We start from the raw sequence: 22,056 nt of genomic DNA, 5'->3' as shown, positions 1-22,056 counted from the left end.
CCTAGAACCCTTCTTACCCTTAGGAGGGGGCAAGTCTGTCTACAAACAAAGGAGGACTTGGAAGGATAGTTCCTATGAAAACTTGGGAATAGGGGGTAACACAAAATCCTTTAGTTCCTGCAAGGCCTTACTTTTATCCTGAGGGACTTAACTAAGTCAGCAGCAGCAGTCCCCAAAAGACATTTATTATCCAGAGGGACATCTAAAAGTTTGGCCTTGATGTCATCAGGCAAAGCCTGAAGATGTAGCCAGGGAATAATGCCTCATCACTGAACCAAAGGCAGCAGCTCTGTAAGAGGCATCAGCTGCATAATAACTGCATTTTACTGAGTGACAAGCAACTTGAGAATACAGCCTAACAGGGAAAGGGCAGAAGCCTTCTCCTCAGAATCAGGAAGGTCAGAAACCACCTAAGAAACCTAGGAAAGGATGGCAAAAACATAACTGGCAATACGAGTCTGGTAGTTAATACCCCCAAAGAACAAGGAGACAGCAGTATAAACTTTATTGCCCAACTATTCCATGGCCTGACTATCCTTATCAGAAGGAAGGAGCATAATAGACAGCAGCAATTTAGAGGATTTGTCAGAAGATACTGACACCACTGAAGGATCAGCAGTCCTCAGGCACCTTGTAGAATCTATGTTTCTTTGGTGCAGGAGGCTGAGAGTCAGGAGCTACAGGGGCTGCAGAAAAGGTATCCAAAAGGACAATCAGAAGAGGATAGATACTTGAAAGTTTGGGAGACTCCATCTGTAGAAGTTCATAGTACTTTCTCTGAGTATCAGAAACATTGAAACAATCCCACTTATAATACTCCATGCGGGCAACAGTATCACAAAAGGACAACCCTTCCAAGGAGGAATCTAGACTTAAGGAATCCTCTTTCTCTGGGCCACAGTCCAGAGGAGAAGGAATCTGTGAAGAATAAACCACTGATTCCTCCCAAGACTCCAAGTCCTCATTTGGGGAGAACACTTCCATAACCCTCTAAACAGGAGTGGAAGACCATGAGAATTAGGGACAGACACCCCCTTGAGGAGGATTCAAAGCAATTAAAGCATTAAAGAAGCACCAGGTAAAATCTTCCATTCATGCTGGAGATCTTTCACCATGGGGAAATATGCTTGGTTTTCTGCTTCTTTTTCTTTGAGATGTCCACCTGAAAAACCCTCGGAGGTTCAGACCTTGACAGGACTCAATAATGGTGGTAGGGACTTCCTCCCTTGCCAAAATCTGAGGAATCCCCTTCAGTCCCTTGGAGATTATTAGTCAAGGTACCCCTTCAACGTCAGGTGCAGATGTCTAAAAAGCCTTAGAGAACATGTGAAAATTTGGATCTTGATGGAGCTGTGGCAGAGGAATCCAAAACAACTAAAGGACAGTCTTCAGGGCTTTTACTAGCCTCTAGAGAGACATATGGGGGAGGTTGGACAGCAACCAGATCAGGCCTAACCTTTTTGGTCTCCCTCTTGGCAGATGGCTGGTCCTTGTGATGGAAAGGATTCCACCACAGCACCCTGAGCCAACAGCTTAAGTCAATGATTCTCAAGATATATGGACAAGGAGGAGAGATAACTATGGAAGGTCTTAGACACAAATGCCTGGGAGATAGAGCACTGTGTACGTAGTGGGAAACACTCAAGCAAAAAGACACTGGTTGCGATGGTCTTTATGGGGAATCTGCCTTCCACACTGACATTTTCCCTTTCTGGATGACATAAATATAATACCATACAAAAGTAGAAGAGAAGATAAAAAAAAACACAATGGGGCAATTATCTGAAAACAGACTGGTAACCAATGCAACAAAAGTCAGACAGACATTTGACAATAGTGTTCAGACTGGTGGCAAAGAAGTTATGAGTGTGTCTGTACATCACCTTTATGCCCTATGCCTTGTGCTGGGAGCATACATGTGACATACAGTGCTTATAAAACCTAAAGGCTTTGGTATACTGGCCGAATGTTAGCCTATCCTTGGCAGGAGATTGCTTGGGTGAATACTGCAACAATTATATGGAAAGACATTTTCAGAAACTCAAAATTTATATCAGCTGTCAAGGTCTGAATTTCCGAAAACTCGAAGTTTCTGGATGGAGACTGTGGTACAGTGAAGACTGGTAAATTTACCATTTTACTCAATGAAGTGCAATCTTGGAGTTGGTATATACAATTTGCAGGGAGTGTGGGTGGTGCAGGGTAGCTTGCCTCCCTGCAAAAATGTTAAAAAAAGCTAGACTTTCTGCTTTTTTTCCATATATACATATACAGTGGATATAAAAAGTGTACACATCCCTGGTCAAAATGTCAGTTTTTTGTGACATAAAAAAACTGAGACCACAATAAATCATTTCAAAACTTTCCCCACCTTTAATGTGACCTATGAATGTAGAATTCAATTGGAAAACAAACAAATCTGTTAAGGGAAAAAATATAAAAAAATAAAAAAAGTACAATAAGCTGGTTGCACAAGTGTGCACACCCTTAGACTAATACTTTGCTGAAGCACCTTTTGCTTTAATTACAGCATTCAGTCTTCTTGAATAGGAGTCTAACAGCATGGCACATCTTGACTTTGCAATATTTGCCCACTCTTCCTTGCAAAAGCGCTCCAAATTTGTCACACTGCGAGGGCAACTCTTGTGCACAGTCCTCTTCAGGTCACCCCACAGATTTTCTATTGGATTTAGGTCTGGGCTCTGGCTGGGCCCTTCCAAAACTTTAATTTTCTTCTGGTGAAGCCACTCTTTTGTTGATTTGGATGTATGCTCAGAGTCAGTGCTGTAATAAAAGGTGAAATTCCTCTTCATCTTCAGCTTTCTAGCAGATGCCTGAAGGTTTTGGGCCAAAATTGACTGGTATTTGGAACTGTTCATAATTCCCTCCACCTTGACTAAAGCCCCAGTTCCAGCTGAAGAAAAGCAATGCATGACACTGCCACCACAATGCTTCACCGTGGGTATGGTGTTCTTTTGGTGATGCAAAGTGTTGATACCTTTCAACAATGAGATCCCTTTGATGCTTTGTAAGCGCTCTGTGAACCATGGCTTTTGCTGTAGCAGGCAACTGTGTAAATGTCAGGAAAATCCTACTAGGACAGCTGAACTTTATTTGGGGTTAATCAGTCTCTAATTGATGGCAGGTGTGTACCCAAAAAGACTGAATGCTGTAATTAAAGCAAAAGGTGCTTCAACAAAGTATTAGTTTAAGGGTGTGCACACTTATACAACCAGCTTACTGTATATTTTTTATTTTTTATAGGTCACATTAAAGTGGGAAACGTTCTGAAATGATTTATTGTGGTCTCATTTTATATCACAAAAATCTGGCATTTTAACAGGGGTGTGTACACTTTTTATATCCACTGTATATATAGAACCCAAGAAGAAAAGCTCCATTATGAAGGCTTCATGAGTTAAAAGATAAATAACACACAAGTTATCATATCAGCTGACTCATAGGACCCTTCTTGATGGGTCACTTATTTGGATTCATCCATTTAGGTATTTGGCATTTTTGGCAATTTCTACACTCAGGGATGCTCACAAGGTCAAGACAACATATGTCATAATATCATAAACACATGAGAAATTTTACTAATAGGAATGACTGCAAGTTTGTTACAGAAAATAGGCAAGAGGGGCCTAGAATTATAGTACAGACATATATATATATGGGTCTACCTGACAACGCCGAAAGCTGACAATGCCGACGATGAGAACACCGACACCAGAAGATCGAAAACTGAGATGACCGACGGATGAAAACCCCGACGCTGAGAACACAGACATGTGAAAAGGCTGTGTAAGTATCCGGTAGTGACGGACGTTAGGGTTAGGGTGCGAGTAAGGTAAGTGTGCGATATTGACGGACTCTAGGGATAGGGGTGGGTTAAGTGAGTTAGGGTTAGGGTGCGGGTTCGGTGAGTGTGCGATAGTGACAGTCTTTAGGGTTAGGGGCGGGTTAAGTGAGTTAGGGTTAGGGCGCGGGTTAGGTGAGTGTGCGATAGTGATGGACCTTAGGGTTAGGGTTTGGGTTAAGGTTATAGATAATTGTGTATGTAAGGTTTAGTGTGGGTTTGTAAGGATTTTGGAGTGCTTGTGTTGTGTGTGTGCTTTTTGTTTGTTGATTGTCGGGATTGTGGTGTGTCGGGCATGTGAGGTTTTGTGTTTGTGAACTTTCGGTTATGTGGTGTCGGTGATTTCATTGTCGGTGTTGTAGTGCGTCAGTGTTGTCAGGTAGACCCATATATATATATATATATATATATATATATATATATAAATAGATAGATAGCTATATAGATATACACACACACACACACAACACATACACATATATATATATATATATATATATATATATATACATACACACACACACACACATATATATATATATATATATATATATATATATATATATATATATATATATATATATATATATATATATATACATACATACACACACACACACACACGCACACACACACACTTACAGATCTAGGTTGTTTCACTGAAAGCTCATTTCACTGAAAGAAAGTAGTGTTGGGCAAATAAAATGTATATGCCCTTCTCCCCACTGCAGTGCGACCCTGGCGTTAGTATATATAGTTGGGGGGATGTGGGGGGCACAGCCCCCCATGTTGGGGAGTTGTGAGGGGGTGTAGCCCCCCACCTACTTTTGGCCTTATATTGTTAACTTTCAGTGAAAAGAGATTCTTAAATATAATAGTGAAGTATGGTATGCATAGCAGAAGGAGATTGCCCTAGAAATCCAGGCAGAGACTGTCTACTTTGTCACTGCTTTCCCCAGAGCACTGGGATGAAAGGAGACAAACAACTGGTCTGTTTTTCTGACACACTTGGTCTTGTCAAGGTAATACCTAAGCTGCCTATGAACATCAAGGGAATGTAAGACTCTCTCACTGTCATTCTGTGGATGGGCAAAGAAGGTGGGATGGTGAATAGCTTGGTTTAAGGATAGCTCATTGACCACCTTGGGCATGAAGGAAGGGTTGGTCCTAAGGGTTACCCTGTCCTTGTGGAAGGTGATGAAAGGGGGAATAGCCACATGGGCCTGTAACTCCGACACTTTTCTAGCTGATATCAAGACTAGCAAGAGAATCGTTTTCCAAGTGCAGTGTTTTAACGAAGCCTTAGAAGCTGGTTCAAAGAGGGCCACTGTGAGCTTCTCCAGAACATAATTCAGGTCCCATGGTGGTGGGACAGGTTTCCTGGGGGGCCTGAGATGCAGCAATCCCTTTATGAATAACATTGCAGGTAATCAAGATGTCAAAGGGGGGGGCCAGAGGCAGACAAGCAGATATAGTAGCAAGGTGGGCTTTAACAGAGGAGTACACCAGCTCTGTCTGCAAGAGTTCACATAGGTATGACAATACCAAGGGTCATCATCACGAAAAGGGTCTAATTGTCTTTGTAGACACTATACGGAGAATCTTTTCCATTTGGATATGTAAGATTGCCTAGTGTTAGGATTCCTGGCCTACTGCAGGACTGTGAGCACATCCTCATTGTAAAGGTGTTTGTAAGAGGTCAGAATTCTATCACCCATGGGATAAGGTTCATAGATTGATGGTGGGCATGGATTAGGGATCCCTTATTCAGTGTGAGTAGGTCCACTCTGCGAGGTAAATTGTGGTGATTTCCCCTGGCTAAATGCAGAAGGAGGGGGAATGCTGTCCCAACCAAAAGGGAGTCACCAACAAGATTTCTGGTTTATCCTGCTGGATATTCAGTAGGACCTTCTGAAGAAGTGGGAAGGGGGGAATGCATACAGAAACATCCCCTTCCAAGAGATTGAGAAGGCATCCGTTGCTCTTGATATAGGACTGGGTAGCCTGGTGCAAAAGGATAGAAGTTGTCTGTGCATAGTGGAGGAAAACAGACCTATCTGAGATGTATCCCATTTGTGGGTTATGTCCAGGAACACATCCCTGTGAAGCATCCATTCATGGGACTGTGACATGGACATGCTCAAAGTGTCTGCCTGGGTGTTCTGCTCTGAAGGGATTATACTGCCTGTAGAGTGACTCCCAGTTTTGTGGCAGGCTCCCACACTAGGAGAGCTATTCTGCATAGCAAATTGGATTTTGTTCCCCCCACTTGTTCACATACCAAAGAACTGTAGTGTTGTCTGTGAACAATTTTAGTGGGACCTGCTTCAGTGCATGTTGGAAGGCCTTCAGGACCAGAAGAATTGCTCTCACTTCTCTGATATTGATATGTTCCTGTCTGATGACTTGCCAAGTGCCCTGGACTCTTAAGGAAACCAGAGGTACTCCCCATCCCAGACCCAAGGCATCCATGTACATCTCCTGTACTAGCAAGGGAGCCTGCAAGGGGAGTCCTGGGTTGCAGTTCAGTTGATTTGGCTCCCACTGAATCTCTTTCCTGAGGCAAGGTAGTAAGGGGATTTTGTACTCTAGAGGATGAGAGTGCTGTGTCCATACAGACCAGAGGTACCACTGTAACTTTCTCATGTGGAACTTTGTCAATGGCAACATGGGAATGGTCGATGCCATTTGACCCAGGAGTTTGAGGTACTGCCTGGCAGTCAAGGTTTATTTATTGACATTTGTTAACCGGGTTGGCCCTGCTGGGCTTTTGGGCCGTTTTTCAGAGGAGACCCGAGGAGAAAAGCTCCAAAATAGAAGATATACAAATACATTACAAGTTTACAGAATTGTACAGTCATTAAGTCCAAGAAGGTAGATCATACATATATACAAGTTACACACAGTGCAAATACAGTTGTGTGTGTGCAAATGCATCAGGCTCAGAGGGAAGCAAACAATCATACCAGTATAGAGACGAGTACAAATTTTCTATTTTACACAGTGGGTTCCTGTGCAGTCCACCAAACCTATAATAAAAAAAATGGAGAAAGGAGCCCATCTTACAGGTAGATGTGGAAAAGAGAGTAGAGTGAGGCAGCAAGGAGCAAGGCACCAAGGTTGTGGCTTGAAGGACAGTGAACAGGTACTGGCTTAAGCTGTCCACCTTTTGAGGTGGCAGAAAAGCCCTCATGACATCCGTCCTTATCCTGCACCCCACGAATATTTGGTCCTGAGAGGGGTTAATGTTGGACTTGGGGTAGTTTATCTTGAAACCCAGTGCTTGCCGGAGTGATATTAATGTTTGTAGATGGTGTTGCAGGGATTCTGGGCAATATGATTGGATGAGGTGGTCATCTAAGTAAGGGAATATTTGGATCCCTTGAGTCCTGTAGAAGGCCACCACTGGTGCCAAGCACTTGGTGAAGACCCTTGGTGCTGTAGAAAGTCCAAAGGGCAAGGCAGATAACTGAAAATGTGAGCAGCCCACAGAGAAGCATAGGTTATCTCCTGGACTTGATTTTTATGGGGATGTGCAGATAGGCATCCTTGATGTTCAAGGTGGCCAAGCATCCCTGAGAAGAAATTAAAGGAAAGAGGGTCTGCAGAGTGAGCATACGAAAGGAGGGTACTTGCAGGCACAGACTGAGGTGGGAAAGGTCTAGGATTGGTCTCTAGGGACCATCTATTCTTGGGACTAGGAAGAGTCTGGAATACAAACCCTTTCCCTTTTCTGTCATAGGGAGAAAGTGAATTGTTTCTTGGGCCAAAAGACTATTACTGGCTGAAAAAGGGGGAGCTGTTCTTTGGGGGGCTGTGGAATGCCCCTCAAGGTGGGTGTTGTAATCCAGGTCATGAAATAACCCTTTTCTATGATGTATAAGAGCCACCTGTCTGTGGTAATGATTTTCCAAACAGGGAGACAGTGAGAGAGCCTTAGGGATAGGGGGATGGAGTCGAGAGGTTTTTGCAGTAATGGCAAGTAGTCACAGACTACCTGACCTGTCCTGAAACTGACTGGGCAGGAGTTTGAGCAGGCCTTGGGGGGTTTGCTGCTTCCTGGCACTCTTTTTTGCTCCTGGATGGAGGAGGAGCAGAGTATTTCCTTATTAATTGAGTTTTTGAGGTGTAATTCCTGTGGAATTTGGGGATAGAATAAATAAACAGGTGCTTCAGGTCATGTAACTCCATCCCCTTCTGTTGCAGAGTTTTGAACAACTCAGACACCTTTGCCCCAAAGAGGGCAGAGTTATCCAGAGGTGCATCCAATAGTTTTACCCTAATATCATCACGTAAGGACTGTAACCGTAGCCAGGAATATCTTCTCAGGACTGAGACAGATGCAGCAGATCTGGCAGAAGCTTCAGCTGCATCACTGCTGCACCTAATGGAATGTCTAGTGACCTGAGAAGAGAGAGAAATAAGGCTGGATAATTGTGTCTTGGCAGGAGAATCTGGGATATCGTCCATAAGTTTAGTGGCTTGTTCTAAAAGGGCTAGGGCATATTTAGACATATGGGTTTAATAATTTACTGCCCTGAATGCCAAGGTAGCTGAGGTATAAACCGTTTTACCAAGGCACTCCATGACCTTGCTGTCTTTATATGTGGAGGGAAATGAGGTGGATGGAAGCAGCTTTGAGGCCTTATCAGTATAAACTGATGTGCCAGGGTCTGCTGCCGGACACTTAATAAGGAATTTGGCCACCTCAGGGACCTTGTAAAGTCTGTCAAGCCTTCGAGGTGCAGGGATCTGAGAGTCAGGATTAACAGATGCTGCATTAAATGCATTCAGAAAAGCTAACAGGACTGGGGGGTATACCTAAAGGAGCAGGTGTGTCCATCTGAAGGAGTTCATAGTGTATTTTCTGAACTTCCAACATCTCAGAGGAGTCCTATTTGAAATACTCCCTCATTTTGGAAATGGTCTCCCCAAAGGTGAGATCCTCACCTGGAGAATCAGTTTCTGCAGAATCTTCCTCTGGGAGGGCATAACCAAGGGTGTATGGTAACTGGGAAAGATAGAGAGTCCTCTGAAGAAGAGGAATCAGAGGAGTCCTCTACTTCAGCTTGAGAAGAATCTAAGGCCAAGGTTCCCCCTCACCATTGGTAGCTGACATCTGCGTTACCTCCGAGGACATGCCTTCTGCTTTGGGTTTTGCTGCTTCCCCAGTGGTACTCACTGTACCCATATCGGCAGTGACCAATCATTCCTTCAGGTTAACATTGGCCACAGGATGGATGTCGGGTGGACAAGGTGCAACAACGGATTCAGGCCTAGGAACTTTGGCCTTCCTCTATAGTGACAGGTTGACCAGACGGCCCCTCTACAGCTAAAATTAAGTGCTTAAGGTGCTGATTTTCCAGGTAAATATTCAACGTGTACAGACAGCTGCATAAGGTTTTTGGAATGAAGGAGATGGAGCAAGACTTATGATTGTGCGTAGGCCCTAAGCAAAAAAAGGCAAAGCTTGTCTGCATCTTTATGGAGGACCTGATAACCAGACCTACACTTTCCCTTCCTGGATGACACGAACCTACACAAACATACAGTGATTCAAAAGAACAAAACATCCCCGACCTATCTTAGAAAGGACGATTCAACAGCTGGTATAGCAGGAACAGCTGATGTTTGACTGGTGGCAAAGAAGTCCAGAGGTCTGGTACTTGCAGTCGTCACTTTTACTGCCCACGTTCCTTTAGTCAAAGTCAGACATCCTATGTACTCTGCCATGACCAGAAGCTTTTGTATACTGGCCGGATGTTTGGGTAGCAAGAGAGAAAAACCCTAGGGTTTGGAATACTGCAACATGAGAACAGAAGGACATCAGTAAATTATCTGAATGTTTACAATAACCGATCGAGATGGAGATCTAGTACCTAAAATCAAGGGCAGGTCAAATAAGGATTTCCTTGAGGAATCAACTTCAACAAATATAGCGTGGCATAGTGGGAAAAGAATGGCAAAGGAGAAAGTAAGGGAAACATGGCTTGATAAAGAGTGTGGAGAAATGAAGCCGCTGCACTGCACAAGTCTTATAACTTGGTTGAAAAAGAGACAGTAGTAATTATATATAAATGAAGGAAATTAGAAACAGGTACAGGGTTTTGTCAAAATGAAAAAAAAAAACACAATTAGAGGGAAAAAAAAGCATGGGAAGAACAGTTGGAAGGGGTACAACAAAAGATACTAAACATTTTTGGACTTAGTTGGTATGCTATACTCGACAAAGTTCAAATGTAAGACACTCACTCATAAATAGGTAGTTATGGCTCAAATATTTTGTGGACAGCCCTGAAAGAGGAATATGAGGGAAAAACAAAATCAAAGATAAGGAATTACAAAAGAAATAGTCTGGCTTGGAATTCCAGTAGCTACCGAAATAGTTAAGACAGCACATTAGGCAGCTGAAGGTGAATAAGGCACAAAGTGCCGATGAGATCAGGAAGAAGATATAGTAAACACAAGAAGGAATGGGCAAAAATAACAGCATACCTACTTACACAATATCTGCAAAATTTGGGTTCTCTAAATCTTGGAAACACGGAATTATAGTGCCTACTAAAAATAAAAATGGAAAGGATCCAAGATGTACTGTCCGTCATACTTCTTGATAGCTCCTTAAAGATCTTTTCCGGTTTAATACTGGATGATCTGAAGAAACATTAGAAAGAATATTGTACCTAAACATCAAGATGCCTTAAACTAAAGCACATAAGCCTATCTTAAGTTTGACCATATCACAGAGAAATATGTTACTCATAGAACATAACAAATTGTACCACATTTACAAACAGTGAAGTAGCTTCTGATTCAGTTAAAAGGAGAAAACTCTACCTGACCATGAGGAAAATCAGCATAACAGAGGGCTTAACAACAATCAGTGAAGCAGGTTATGCGCCATTTTAGGGTACTGTGAAAATATCTGTAGAAGGATATACAAGTGAGAGATTTGAAATAAAGGGTAATACAGGGATGTTTATTGGCTGCTTACTTCTTTATTGTACGTATAAATGACTTGCTAAGCATTGTAGACAAAGTAGGAAAAGATGTACCAAAAATAAGAAGTAAGCCTTTCCCAGTCTTGGGATTTGCTGATGACATTCGAATGACGCCAACTAGTCATTGTACACTCAAAAACACACTGCTGGCCTAAAGTCCTTTACCAGGCATAAAGACTGAGTAGTAAATGTTAAAAATACAAAACTGATATTATGTAGTGATAGGAACAAGAAATGAGTCGTTAAAATAAGTTGACAGGCTGTGGAAATGCTTCATTCATTTTTATACCTAGAAATGATTTATAAAAGTATACAATAGAAAAGACACAAGAAATATATGCAAATGTAGCATAAATACATGCCAGTTCTACACTATACATTAAATGATATGCAAAAACTGGAGGAATAAATCCAACTTCCATCACATCTGCATGCCACCTGATGCCAGCTGTGATGCACCTACAACTCATTCCATTTTTCCGTACAAGCTCCCTTGAACTCTCTTGTTGCCTTGAACACCACTTTTTCTGACAGATTTAAATCTTCTGCTTTACAGTTACCATCCTTGTTCCTTCTTCCTCTGTTCATCTTTGTCACTAAACAATTCCTTAACAATGTGTTAAGTCCAGGTCACATCATATCCTGCCAGATTCGCTCTTTCTTTTCTCCAAAATATGCATTGTAAATGCCCATTATCTTTCTTCTTTAATAATTTTCTATCCTCCTCATACCATACACTTTATTAGTTATACTACTCTGCACTGCACAGTGTCTGCTACTATCATATTCTTTTCACTTTACAGACTCCATAACTGCATACAGTACTGCAGCTGTGAACTTTTTAATGTGCTGTGCTGTGCAGTAGAATGTATTTTATTCATGCATTAGTTAAGCAGAGTACAGCACAGATCCACAAGGACCAGTTTTAGGCTTGGCTTCCTCCTCATGTTCATAGGTGTGTACTACACTAATGGCCCTGGAGCTTTTACAAGCCTAGCCCATATGATTATCCTGGCATTGTACCACCTGACCTTAGTTTCCAGTGCCTCTGTCGAGTAGAGCCACTGGAGTGATCCCCATGGTGAATTTTCTATTTCCCATCCACTCATCAGGATTTCTCTTGAAGAGGGCCAAGTGATGTGCTCTGTTTGACATGTATGGGAAGTCTATTCCATAGAATGGGCAGTCTCTGTGTTATGAACCTGTCCCTCCAGCATGTTCTGTTGATTGTGATAATGAGGTTGAGGTCTCTGGAGTGTGTGGTGCAAAGGGATTAGGATTTCTTTAGATGTAGCATTTCTAACAGAGATGGATCAGACATGGCTTTATAAGTCAAGCAGAGATCACCTCTAAGTAGGTGATATGACACAGAGAATAGTTGGAGTTTTTTGATTCTGTCCATATAGGACAAATGTTTAAGGCCTAGGATTTTCTTTGTGAGGTACATTTGCAGCCCCTCCAGTTGTTGTAGGTGTCTACTGAGGTACATGCCAAATGGAGCATTGTACTCGATGACTGGCCTAATGAGGGAAGAGTAGAGGGAGACAATGACCTCTTTCTTCCTGGATGCAAAACCCTTAGTAATGAGATGTGCCACATAGAAGGACTTTCTGACCACAGTGGCAGTGTGGTGGTCAAAAGAGAGGTTGCTGTCAACCTGTGTTCCCGGATCTCTTATAACGCCTTCTGTGTTCAGTGGACTATCATCGATGTGGTAGTCCATGGGAACTGGCTTTTTCCCCAAAGTGGATGACGACATTTTTTGGCATTGAGCTTAAAACCATGGTTCCGACACCAGTTGTTGGTCTCAGTGAGGCCTTTCTGTAGGATGTCAACATCACCTGGGGAGTTCATAATGGCACCCAACTTGCAATAGTCTGTGAACTTTGTTAGCCAGAGTCCCTTCGTGTTGGACTGGACGTCTGAGAATACCAAACAGGAGAGGACCTAGGACCAATCCTTGTGGGATTCCATTCGTGACTGGTCAGCAGTCTGACTTGGAGTCAGCTACTTTTACACTGTGGGTTCTACCTGTGAGCCAGTTTGCAACCCACCTAGTGATATGGGGGTTGATGCCTAGCTTAGTGAGTTTTTCTATGATTCCTGAGTGAGGAATGGTATCAAAGGCCTTGGCCAGATCAAGGTAGGCTGTATGAACCACCATGCCTTCATCCCACAGCTCTAGTGACTGACTCAAAGAAGTTGACCAAGTTGAGCAGGCATGATCTACTGTTCACAAAACCAAACTGTGTGGGATCCAGAGTTTGGAGATTCCCTATATCCTTGTTTGTTAGGTCCATGATGATGCATTCCATAGCTTTGCATATCAGACTTGTCAGGCTAATGGGGTGATACTTCCCAGGGTCTGTAGTCGCTCCTCCTTTGTGGAGAGTGATGACTATAGCAGTGCGCCATTTAGTAAGGACAAAGCCTGAGGTGAGGCTGTGATTGAACAGGGCATACAGGTGAGGTGCCAGTTCACTCTGTAGTTCATGTAGAACACAGCCAGGGATATTGTCTGGTCCCATAGAGGCTGTATTCTTGGCCTTGGACAGTGCTGTTTTAACCTGTGCAGCAGTAATACTGGGTGCCTGGCAATCTACTGGTATTGTGACTGGTCCTTTGGGGGGGGGGGGGTTGGCAATGAATCTGTCGGCCAGTATATTGGCAATATCTGTTGGCTCTGTATAGGAGGTACGTTTGTGCAGTAGCTCAGAGCAAATCTGGGTATTGCCGTGGAGGTCCTTTACCTAACTATAGGAGGCCTTGTGGTTGTCTTCACTATCTGCTGCAATTCTGTTTTCATAGCTAGCTTTAGAGGATTTTATGAGGGATCTCAACTGTTTGTTGAGGCTGATAAGGGAGTTTTTCCAGTCTTGGGACTACACCTTATTCCACATCAGTTTCCTCCTTCTGTTGTTGAGTTTGTTTATGGTAGGGGAGCACCAGATTGGCTTCCTTATTTTGGAGGAGAGCATCTTGGTTCTATTGGGTATGGCGAGAGACATGCATTTGTGCATGTGTTCGTAAAATGCATTGGTGTATGATTTGGCAGTCATACAACTATTCTCCCTTTGCATGGGTGCTGTGAAGTTAGCCACCTCATCAGTTTTTCATGATAGTTACCTTTGCAGGGGGTGGGAGGGATGTGGATTTCCAAGGTGATTAGTTTGTGGTCAAATCTAACTAGGGAGGAGTTGACTATTGGTGTAGAGCAATGGTCACCCATGATGGTAATGACCAGGTCAAGGACGTTGCTACCTGTAGTGGGGGTAAGAACGAGCTGGTCCAGGGCATTGGAATTAATGAATTCCAGGAAATGTTGGACAAGTGTATTGGTACACGAGTAGTTTTCCCAGTTAATGGAGGGGTAGTTGAAGTCGCCCAGTATGAGTGTGTTAGTTTGGACCCCAATATTCTACAGGGTGCTTTGGAATGTGGAGTGAGTGTCTTGGGACATGGTTGGGGACCTATAACAGGCTACAACCTGAATTGCTGTCTTACCCAATGTTAGCTGCACCTGAAGTATGTCTGATGCATTATGTTGGGTACCATTGTGGAGGTGTGCGCATCCTTTATGAATATGGAAACACCACCACCTTTGGAGCTTCGGTCCAAGTTCTGGGGCCAAAAGGTGTGGAATGAGTTATAGCCTAGTAGTGCAGGGGTGTTTTCTGCTGTCTTGAACCAGGTCTCTTTTACAGCACAAATATCGATATTCTCCATTTTAAGGAGTGCTTCAAGCGAGTGCATTTTGAGATTTAGACTTTTAGCGTTGAGCAACATGACCCTCAGATTGCATTTGTCTGTAGCTGTTAGGGTGGTAATTTGGTCTTTGGAACACCGCCTAAAAAAAGGCACTATAGGGGTAGAAAGAACCTTGGCCGGGTTCCTATTACGAGATCGAAAATCCCTTTAGGTGAATATGAAGACGTCGAACCATAGTGCGCGAAGTACATAAACCCCGAACAGTCAAAACCGTGAATTTTGAAATGTCGATTTGTTTTGGTTGGCCCATCTGCGGTACAGCTCCGTAAGGTAAGTGTGCGATAGACAGGACTTTAGTGTTAGGATTTGGGTTAAGGTAAGTGCACAGATAAGTACTGTATGTAAGAGTTAGTGTAGTGTTAGATGTAGGGTTTTTTTTTAAGTGTATGCATGTGTATTATTTATTTTGCTTAGGTGAATGCCTGTATGGATGTGTGCGGTAGTTACTGACCTTAGGGTTAGGGAGGGGTTAAGGAGAGTGCATAGATAGTTGTGTTTGTGAGGTTTAGTGTAGTGTTGGAGGTGGGGTTTTGGTGCTTTTATTTTGTTTAGGTGTATGGCTGTAGGGGATGTGTGCGGTAGTTACGGACCTTAGGGTTAGGGAGGGGTTAAGGAGAGTGCATAGATAGCTGTGTTTGTGGGGTTTAGTGTAGTGTTGGAGGTAGGGTTTTGGTGCTTTAGTTTAGGTTAGAAGTAGGGTTTGGTTAGTGTATGTATGTGGTTTATTTATTTTGTTTGGGTAGGTAGTATGTAGCGGGTGGTAGGGTTGGCTGATTATGACAGTTCGATATTTTTTTTTCGCGGTTTAGTGCATTCGGGATTTTCGCAGTTCGCGGTATAGGGGTCGATGTTTTGGTATTCGCTCGTTGGGTTTTTCGCTTTGCTAATATAGACCCGCCTTGGCCAGTATCCAGAAGCCTCAGCATGCTGCTGACATCGTTTGTTCACACTGTGATGCAAGGCTGAGTTTAACCATAGTAATTACTTTCAGTTCTTGTTTCCCTTTCAGTCTTCCCTGGATCCACTACCTCTCAGGATGCCTTTTCCGCCAGACACACATGTTACAAATAAACTCCATAACCTTTCCATTTCTTTACATTAAAGCCCAGCTGCTGACTATCAAACATAGCAAAATTTGCCAAGTCACAATGAAGGCTTAATCATACTGTTCCTGGTCACAACAAAAATCGCTCTGTGAGCAAACATAATATCGCTCTTATCCACTCTTCTACCTAGAACAGACATACTACTACTAAACAGGACTGGTTCTAGTACTGACCCCTTTGTTACTCCAGTAACCAAATCACCTATAGCTAATTTTTACACTGATGAGTGGATAACCCTGACAAAGGACTCCTACATAGAGGATACTATGCACCACAGTTAGTGCCTGAGGCAGTTGGTCTACACAACCCCCCACTAGCCACCACCTACAGTCTGTCCTCCTGCTCACAACTCAGTTCAGTTTTGGGTGTACTCTGTTGGCATGTCTCTCAAGTTCAAGTACGAAGACTGTGTTTGAGCCCAGTACTTTCCATGCTTGAGGTGGAAACACCCAGCCTGTTTATGGGAGGTGGGAAGAACCCCATACAGACGCAGGGGAGATCATGCAAACTTCCACAAAGAAAGTAAATGGGAGGCCAAGATCGACCTCTTTACCTTGTGTCTCACATTGCTCCAGACGGACCTTCAGTCACACCCCTACCTAACAATATTCTTTCAAAGCAGTATAGAGTGCAGCTGTTTCTGAACCTAGTGGCCTGATGCTCTGTCCATGTGAATAGTCAAAGTATTGCTCTATTACTAAACTGCCAAATAAACTACAAAAGAAGAAGCTACAGCAAAGATTGCTAAAAATGTTTTTTTTTCTATCCTAAACTTTGTGAAATTTCAAATTCACTATATCAAGATATTTGCTATGTATTGCAGCTATGAAACTATGAATTTTGTGTTATTTTTTTAAATCTAGGATTATAATTTTGCACTATACTTTGTTTTTCAACAGGTCATATCTGAAAAAGGTCCAGTTTGGATCAGTTCTCCTTTCTGACAAATTAATTATTACAAAAAAAAATGAATGCAATAAATGAGCCTTACCTGTATTAAAGAAATGCTGATCTAAATTAATCTAAATGGAATAGAATATCAAACTCGCAGGAAATAAACTGCAGTAAAAGGTGAACTCTGAGATCAAATGTTCTCTATAGAAATATAATACAGAAAATAATTGAATCAAATGTTCTCTATAGAAATATAATACAGAAAAGAATCCAAAGTACAAGAAATACAACCTGCACTTTATCCACAAACTATTTTTTATTTCTTAAAATAAAACAACAAAGGCCAGGTCAACAAGTTTATTATCACCTGGCTTTTGTTGTTTTATATGATTTGTTTTTTTATCTGTCTGTGGTGGAATATATTTTATTTCTTCCCTCTTGAAGTTAGTCTTCCTTTTTTATAAAGGAGTGTTTCACTAAATACATAAATAGATTTTCTCTCTTCTTTTCATACTTCAACTGTTTCTTGAACACTTAATTTCCTCCATATGATATTTTGCAACTACAGATCATCTACAAAAGCTTGACAAGATTGTATAACACACCGAGTTTCACCTGAAAAGTCTGACCACTGTCACATCGTGTGTCAGTCATTAATGTGCGATTTTGATAGCACTCTTTGCCCACCCACTATTTTCTAAAATGCAGGTTAAGATTATATCAAAAATATAAACACAATGCACCAAGGTAACACACAATAACGTTTAATGAAAACAAAAAGTAAAAGACAGAGGTGAGCGCTTTCGCAACAATAGTTGCTTCATCAGACAAAGATCAAGTGAACAGCATTGCTTAAATAGGTAAAAAAACAATTATCTCATCAATTAATGATGTCATACACCAAAAGTTATTTAAAGAGACAGTTACAACATGAGCATAGTAATGGTATGAATAAGATATAAAATGCTGAATAAATACTGCATAAAATACATTTGCATATGCATAAAATGTAATATAATAAAGGTAACAATAAAAATAAAAATGAACAATAAAAACTGTCAATGTTTAAGGCGTCTAGCTTTCAAGAATGGAATCAAAGAGGTGGTACCATTGAGGCCTGGGTATCTTTCTGCATTAAGTTTCAGTATCCATTTCTGTTCATGGCTCTCTGTAACATTTTCTATATCTCCACCTCTCAGATTTCTATATATGTGTTGCAAGACAAAGAATTTGAAGGAATGAGAAGAGTCTGTGCACATAAAATGATTAGAAAGTGCATTTGTTTGCTTATTATTCCTAATGTCACGGATATGTTCTAAAATTCTGTTTTTAAAAAGCCTATTAGTTTTGCCAACGTAGGAGGCAGGACATTGCTGGCAAAAACAAAAGTAAATGACGTCAGTAGTCTTGCAATCTGAATAAGTGTTGGAATGTAGTTTAAATAAGTGTTGGAATGTAGTTTAAAATGTCTGGTTGAATGAATATATATGTTTTTACTGTAGATATATGGGCATGCACTACATGATATACATGGAAAAGTGCCGTGATGGGTGGAAATGCATGTAGTGTTGCGTGGTTCACTGTTGCAAAGATACTGTTTAAGTGACTTATTGTTCCTAAAGCTAAAGCGTGGAGTATTGGCAATTGTGGCATTAAGGTTAGGGACCTCTTGTAACAGATGCCAATGTCTCCTAATAACATCAGTGTATTGGTTAATGTTACTGGCAAATTGGAACACAACTTTAAAATCATTACTAGTCGGAACGACATTGTTATCAGCAGAATCATTCCCAGTAGATTGAAAGTATGGTCTGCATCTGGTATGTCTCATTTGCCAAGCATTGGAAATAGTCTTATCAATGTCAGTATCATGGTAACCCCTTTCCAGAAAATCAGATTTTAAACTGTTAAGTGCAATCTCTGCATCCTCATGTTTATCATGTAGTCTTAAGGTCATAAAGACTTGGCCTTTAAGTACATTCTTAGGTATATGTCTAGGGTGCATGCTACATTTATGTAAAAGTGTATTCTTTCTGGTTGGTTTAAAATAAATAGTACTATTTAACTGATTTAAACTAGACCTAGTAATGTGTACATCAAGAAAGTTGATGTCAGTGGCAGAGATCTGGTGAAAAAATCTTGGTGGTGTGTAGGTATTGTAAAAATGAGGTAAAGTCCGAACCATTACCTTTCCATAACATGAAGACATCGTCTACAAAACGTACATACCATAGTACGTGTCCTAAGAAAGGATTCTTGTCAGATAGAATGTTAACTTCTAGCCATGGGGACTCCCTGTGCCAACAGCTACGCCAACCTTGCCTTGGTTTGCTGGGAAGAAGTTAACATTCTATCTGACAAGAATCCTTTCTTAGGACACGTACTATGGTATGTACGTTTTGTAGACGATGTCTTCATGTTATGGAAAGGTAATGGTTCGGACTTTACCTCATTTTTACAATACCTACACACCACCACTGATTTTTTGAGATTTTCTCACCAGATCTCTGCCACTGACATCAACTTTCTTGATGTACATTACTAGGTCTAGTTTAAATCAGTTAAATAGTACTATTTATTTTAAACCGACCAGAAAGAATACACTTTTACATAAATCCAGCATGCACCCTAGACATATACCTAAGAATGTACTTAAAGGCCAAGTCTTTAGGACCTTAAGACTACATGATAAAGATGAGGATGCAGAGATTGCACTTAACAGTTTAAAATCTGATTTTCTGGAAAGGGGTTACCATGATACTGACATTGATAAGACTATTTCCAATCCTTGGCAAATGAGACATACCAGATGTAGACCATACTTTAAATCTACTAGGAATGATTCTGCTGATAACAATGTCGTTCCGACTAGTAATGATTTTAGAGTTGTGTTCCAATTGGTAACATTAACCAATACACTGATGTTATTAGGAGACATTGGCATCTGTTACAAGAGGTCCCTAACCTTAATGCCACAATTGCCAATACTCCACGCTTTAGCTTTAGGAACAATAGGTCACTTAAACAGTATCTTTGCAACAGTGAACCACGCAACACTACATGCATTTCCACCTGTCACGGCACTTTTCCATGTAGATCATTTAGTGCATGCCCATATATCTACAGTAAAAACATATATATTCATGCAACCAGACATTTTAAACTACATTCCAACACTTATTCAGATTGCAAGACTACTGATGTCATTTACTTTTGTTTTTGCCAGCAATGTCCTGCCTTCTACGTTGGCAAAACTAATAGGCTTTTTAAAGACAGAATTTTAGAACATATCCGTGACATTAGGAATAATAAGCAAACAAATGCACTTGCTAATCATGTTATGTGCACAGACTCTTCTCATTCTTTCAAATTCTTTGTCTTGCAACACATATATAGAAATCTGAGAGGTGGAGATATAGAAAATGTTACCGAGAGCCATGAACAGAAATGGATACTGAAACTTAATGCAGAAAGATACCCAGGCCTCAATGGTACCACCTCTTTGATTCCATTCTTGAAAGCTAGACGCCTTAGACATTGACAGTTTTTATTGTTCATTTTTATTGTTACATTTATTATATTACATTTTATGCATATGCAAATAAATGTATTTTATGCAGTATTTATTCAGCATTTTAGATCTTATTCATACCATTACTATGCTCATGTTGTAACTGTCTCTTTAAATAACTTTTGGTGTATGACATTATTAATTGATGAGATAATTGTTTTTTTACCTATTTAAGCAATGCTATTCACTTGATCTTTGTCTGATGAAGCAACTATTGTTGTAAAGCTCACCTCTGTCTTTTACTTTTTGTTTTCATTAAACGTTATTGTGTGTTACCTTGGTGCATTGTGTTTATATTTTTACTTATTTTTTTACACCTTGGTTTTACCCGCAGCCGTTTCTTTTTTGTTTCTAAGATTATATCAAACCTGCCTGTCCCTTGTTGAGCAGAGTTATAAAGCCAGGACTGTAACCCAAACAACCTGCATTCTATAAACAGTATGGCCACTAGAATGGATGGGCTGGGCAGGAAAGAAGCAAGTGTCCATTGCTGGTCTGCCAATCCTGGGGGAGGAAGGCTGCTCTGACTCACTACTTGAGTGACAACTAGTGCTTTCACTATGTATCATCCATGCAGAATAGGCCTACTGAGCACTGTGTGTGTGTGTGTGTGTGTGTGTGTGTGTGTGTGTGTGTGTGTGTGAGTGCTGCCTGTAGAAATGCTTTTTTCCTGTTGTAACCAGCACTTCTGAAGCTCAGCAGAGCTGCAATGGAGTTAGGAGCTCTAGAGGAGTAGGAGCAGAATCTGCTGGGTCTGACAGTCAGCCCTTCTTCTTACTGCCCACCTCTTACTGATTTGGGGAAAAAGGCCCCCTAGCCAAGGGGTGAATGGACTGTAGAGCTGTTGCCAAGTTAGAGATGCCTGGCTTCCACCCAGGGATAGGAAAAAATGGATTAATGAATGAAGAAAGAGGAGTCACTGGGCAATACCCAAGGGATGGGTGGGAAATACTACCAAAACCTGAAAGATGAGAAAGTGTTAAGTACAAATTTATAAGGCTAATTTTATAAGTACATCTTAACATACCTGCATAAATGGGTATTTCTCAAGATGTTCCATCAAAATTGGCAAAAGAACTGTGGAAAAAACAGCAAAATATTAGTGGACTACTTCCATTATTTCACTCACTTTTTGCAAATTTAGTATTCTGCTTTTCTTACGATTATCTTCAGCCAACATAATGTGGTAGTAATAAAGTATGCTATAATATATATGTGTACAATTCCTGTTACACCAAAAACAACTCTGTCAACTAAATAGGCAAGTTAGCCTAACCTTGAGTTCTCAAACACTCCAAAATCCACCCTGAAGAAAGCTGCTCTCACAACACGAAGTTACTAATGTTCAGCACACACAGGTAGGCTGGTTTAAACTCAGCAAATCAGATGATGGCATATGAGAAATATACCAAAAATGCATGCTGAATCCGAAGGATGGATGAACAGAGCAGCTCTCTGCTAACCATTTCAGAAGCAAATTTCATCTAATTAATACTCTGTTTTCTAATAGACCTCTAAATAATCCATCTGCTTATAAAATGGATGACAGGAAACAAGCATCTGATTTGGCAAAACAATCACGTAGACAGTGAGGACAATCAATAACCTACTGTTGACAGACTAACTTAGTAAAGAATGCAAACAGCCATCCAAAAATGAATAAGGCATACCACACAGTAAAAAGCAAATACAAAATGCCACAAAACAAACTGCAGTGCTCAGAACTTATAAGCTCACTATAACACTGATTTCAAATTGCAAGATATTTTACTTATTTTAGTTTATTTTAATTTGTTAACTGGGGTACAAACCTGATAAAAAATAGACCATTATCAGACTCAGCCCAAAGATAGA

At 41.0% G+C, this 22,056-nt stretch overlaps 1 protein-coding gene across 3 annotated transcripts in view; it reads right to left on the bottom strand.

Moving 5' to 3' along the window:
• The window catches only part of SFXN2 (sideroflexin 2), a 666,316-nt gene that overhangs the window by 120,895 nt on the left and 523,365 nt on the right, over positions 1-22,056 (bottom strand). For all 3 annotated transcript variants that reach the window (XM_044056549.1, XM_044056546.1, XM_044056548.1), the window contains exon 9: positions 21,230-21,279. In XM_044056549.1, coding sequence (XP_043912484.1) covers positions 21,230-21,279 — 50 coding nt within the window. The remainder of the gene's footprint in view (positions 1-21,229; positions 21,280-22,056) is intronic.

The sequence above is a fragment of the Protopterus annectens genome, chromosome 14.part0 (assembly GCF_019279795.1).
Source record: "Protopterus annectens isolate FY-2018-M chromosome 14.part0, PAN1.0, whole genome shotgun sequence".
Classification (NCBI taxonomy): Eukaryota; Metazoa; Chordata; order Ceratodontiformes; family Protopteridae; genus Protopterus; species Protopterus annectens.
Note: the sequence above shows the minus strand (reverse complement) of the source record. Positions and strands in the feature narration are given on the sequence as shown.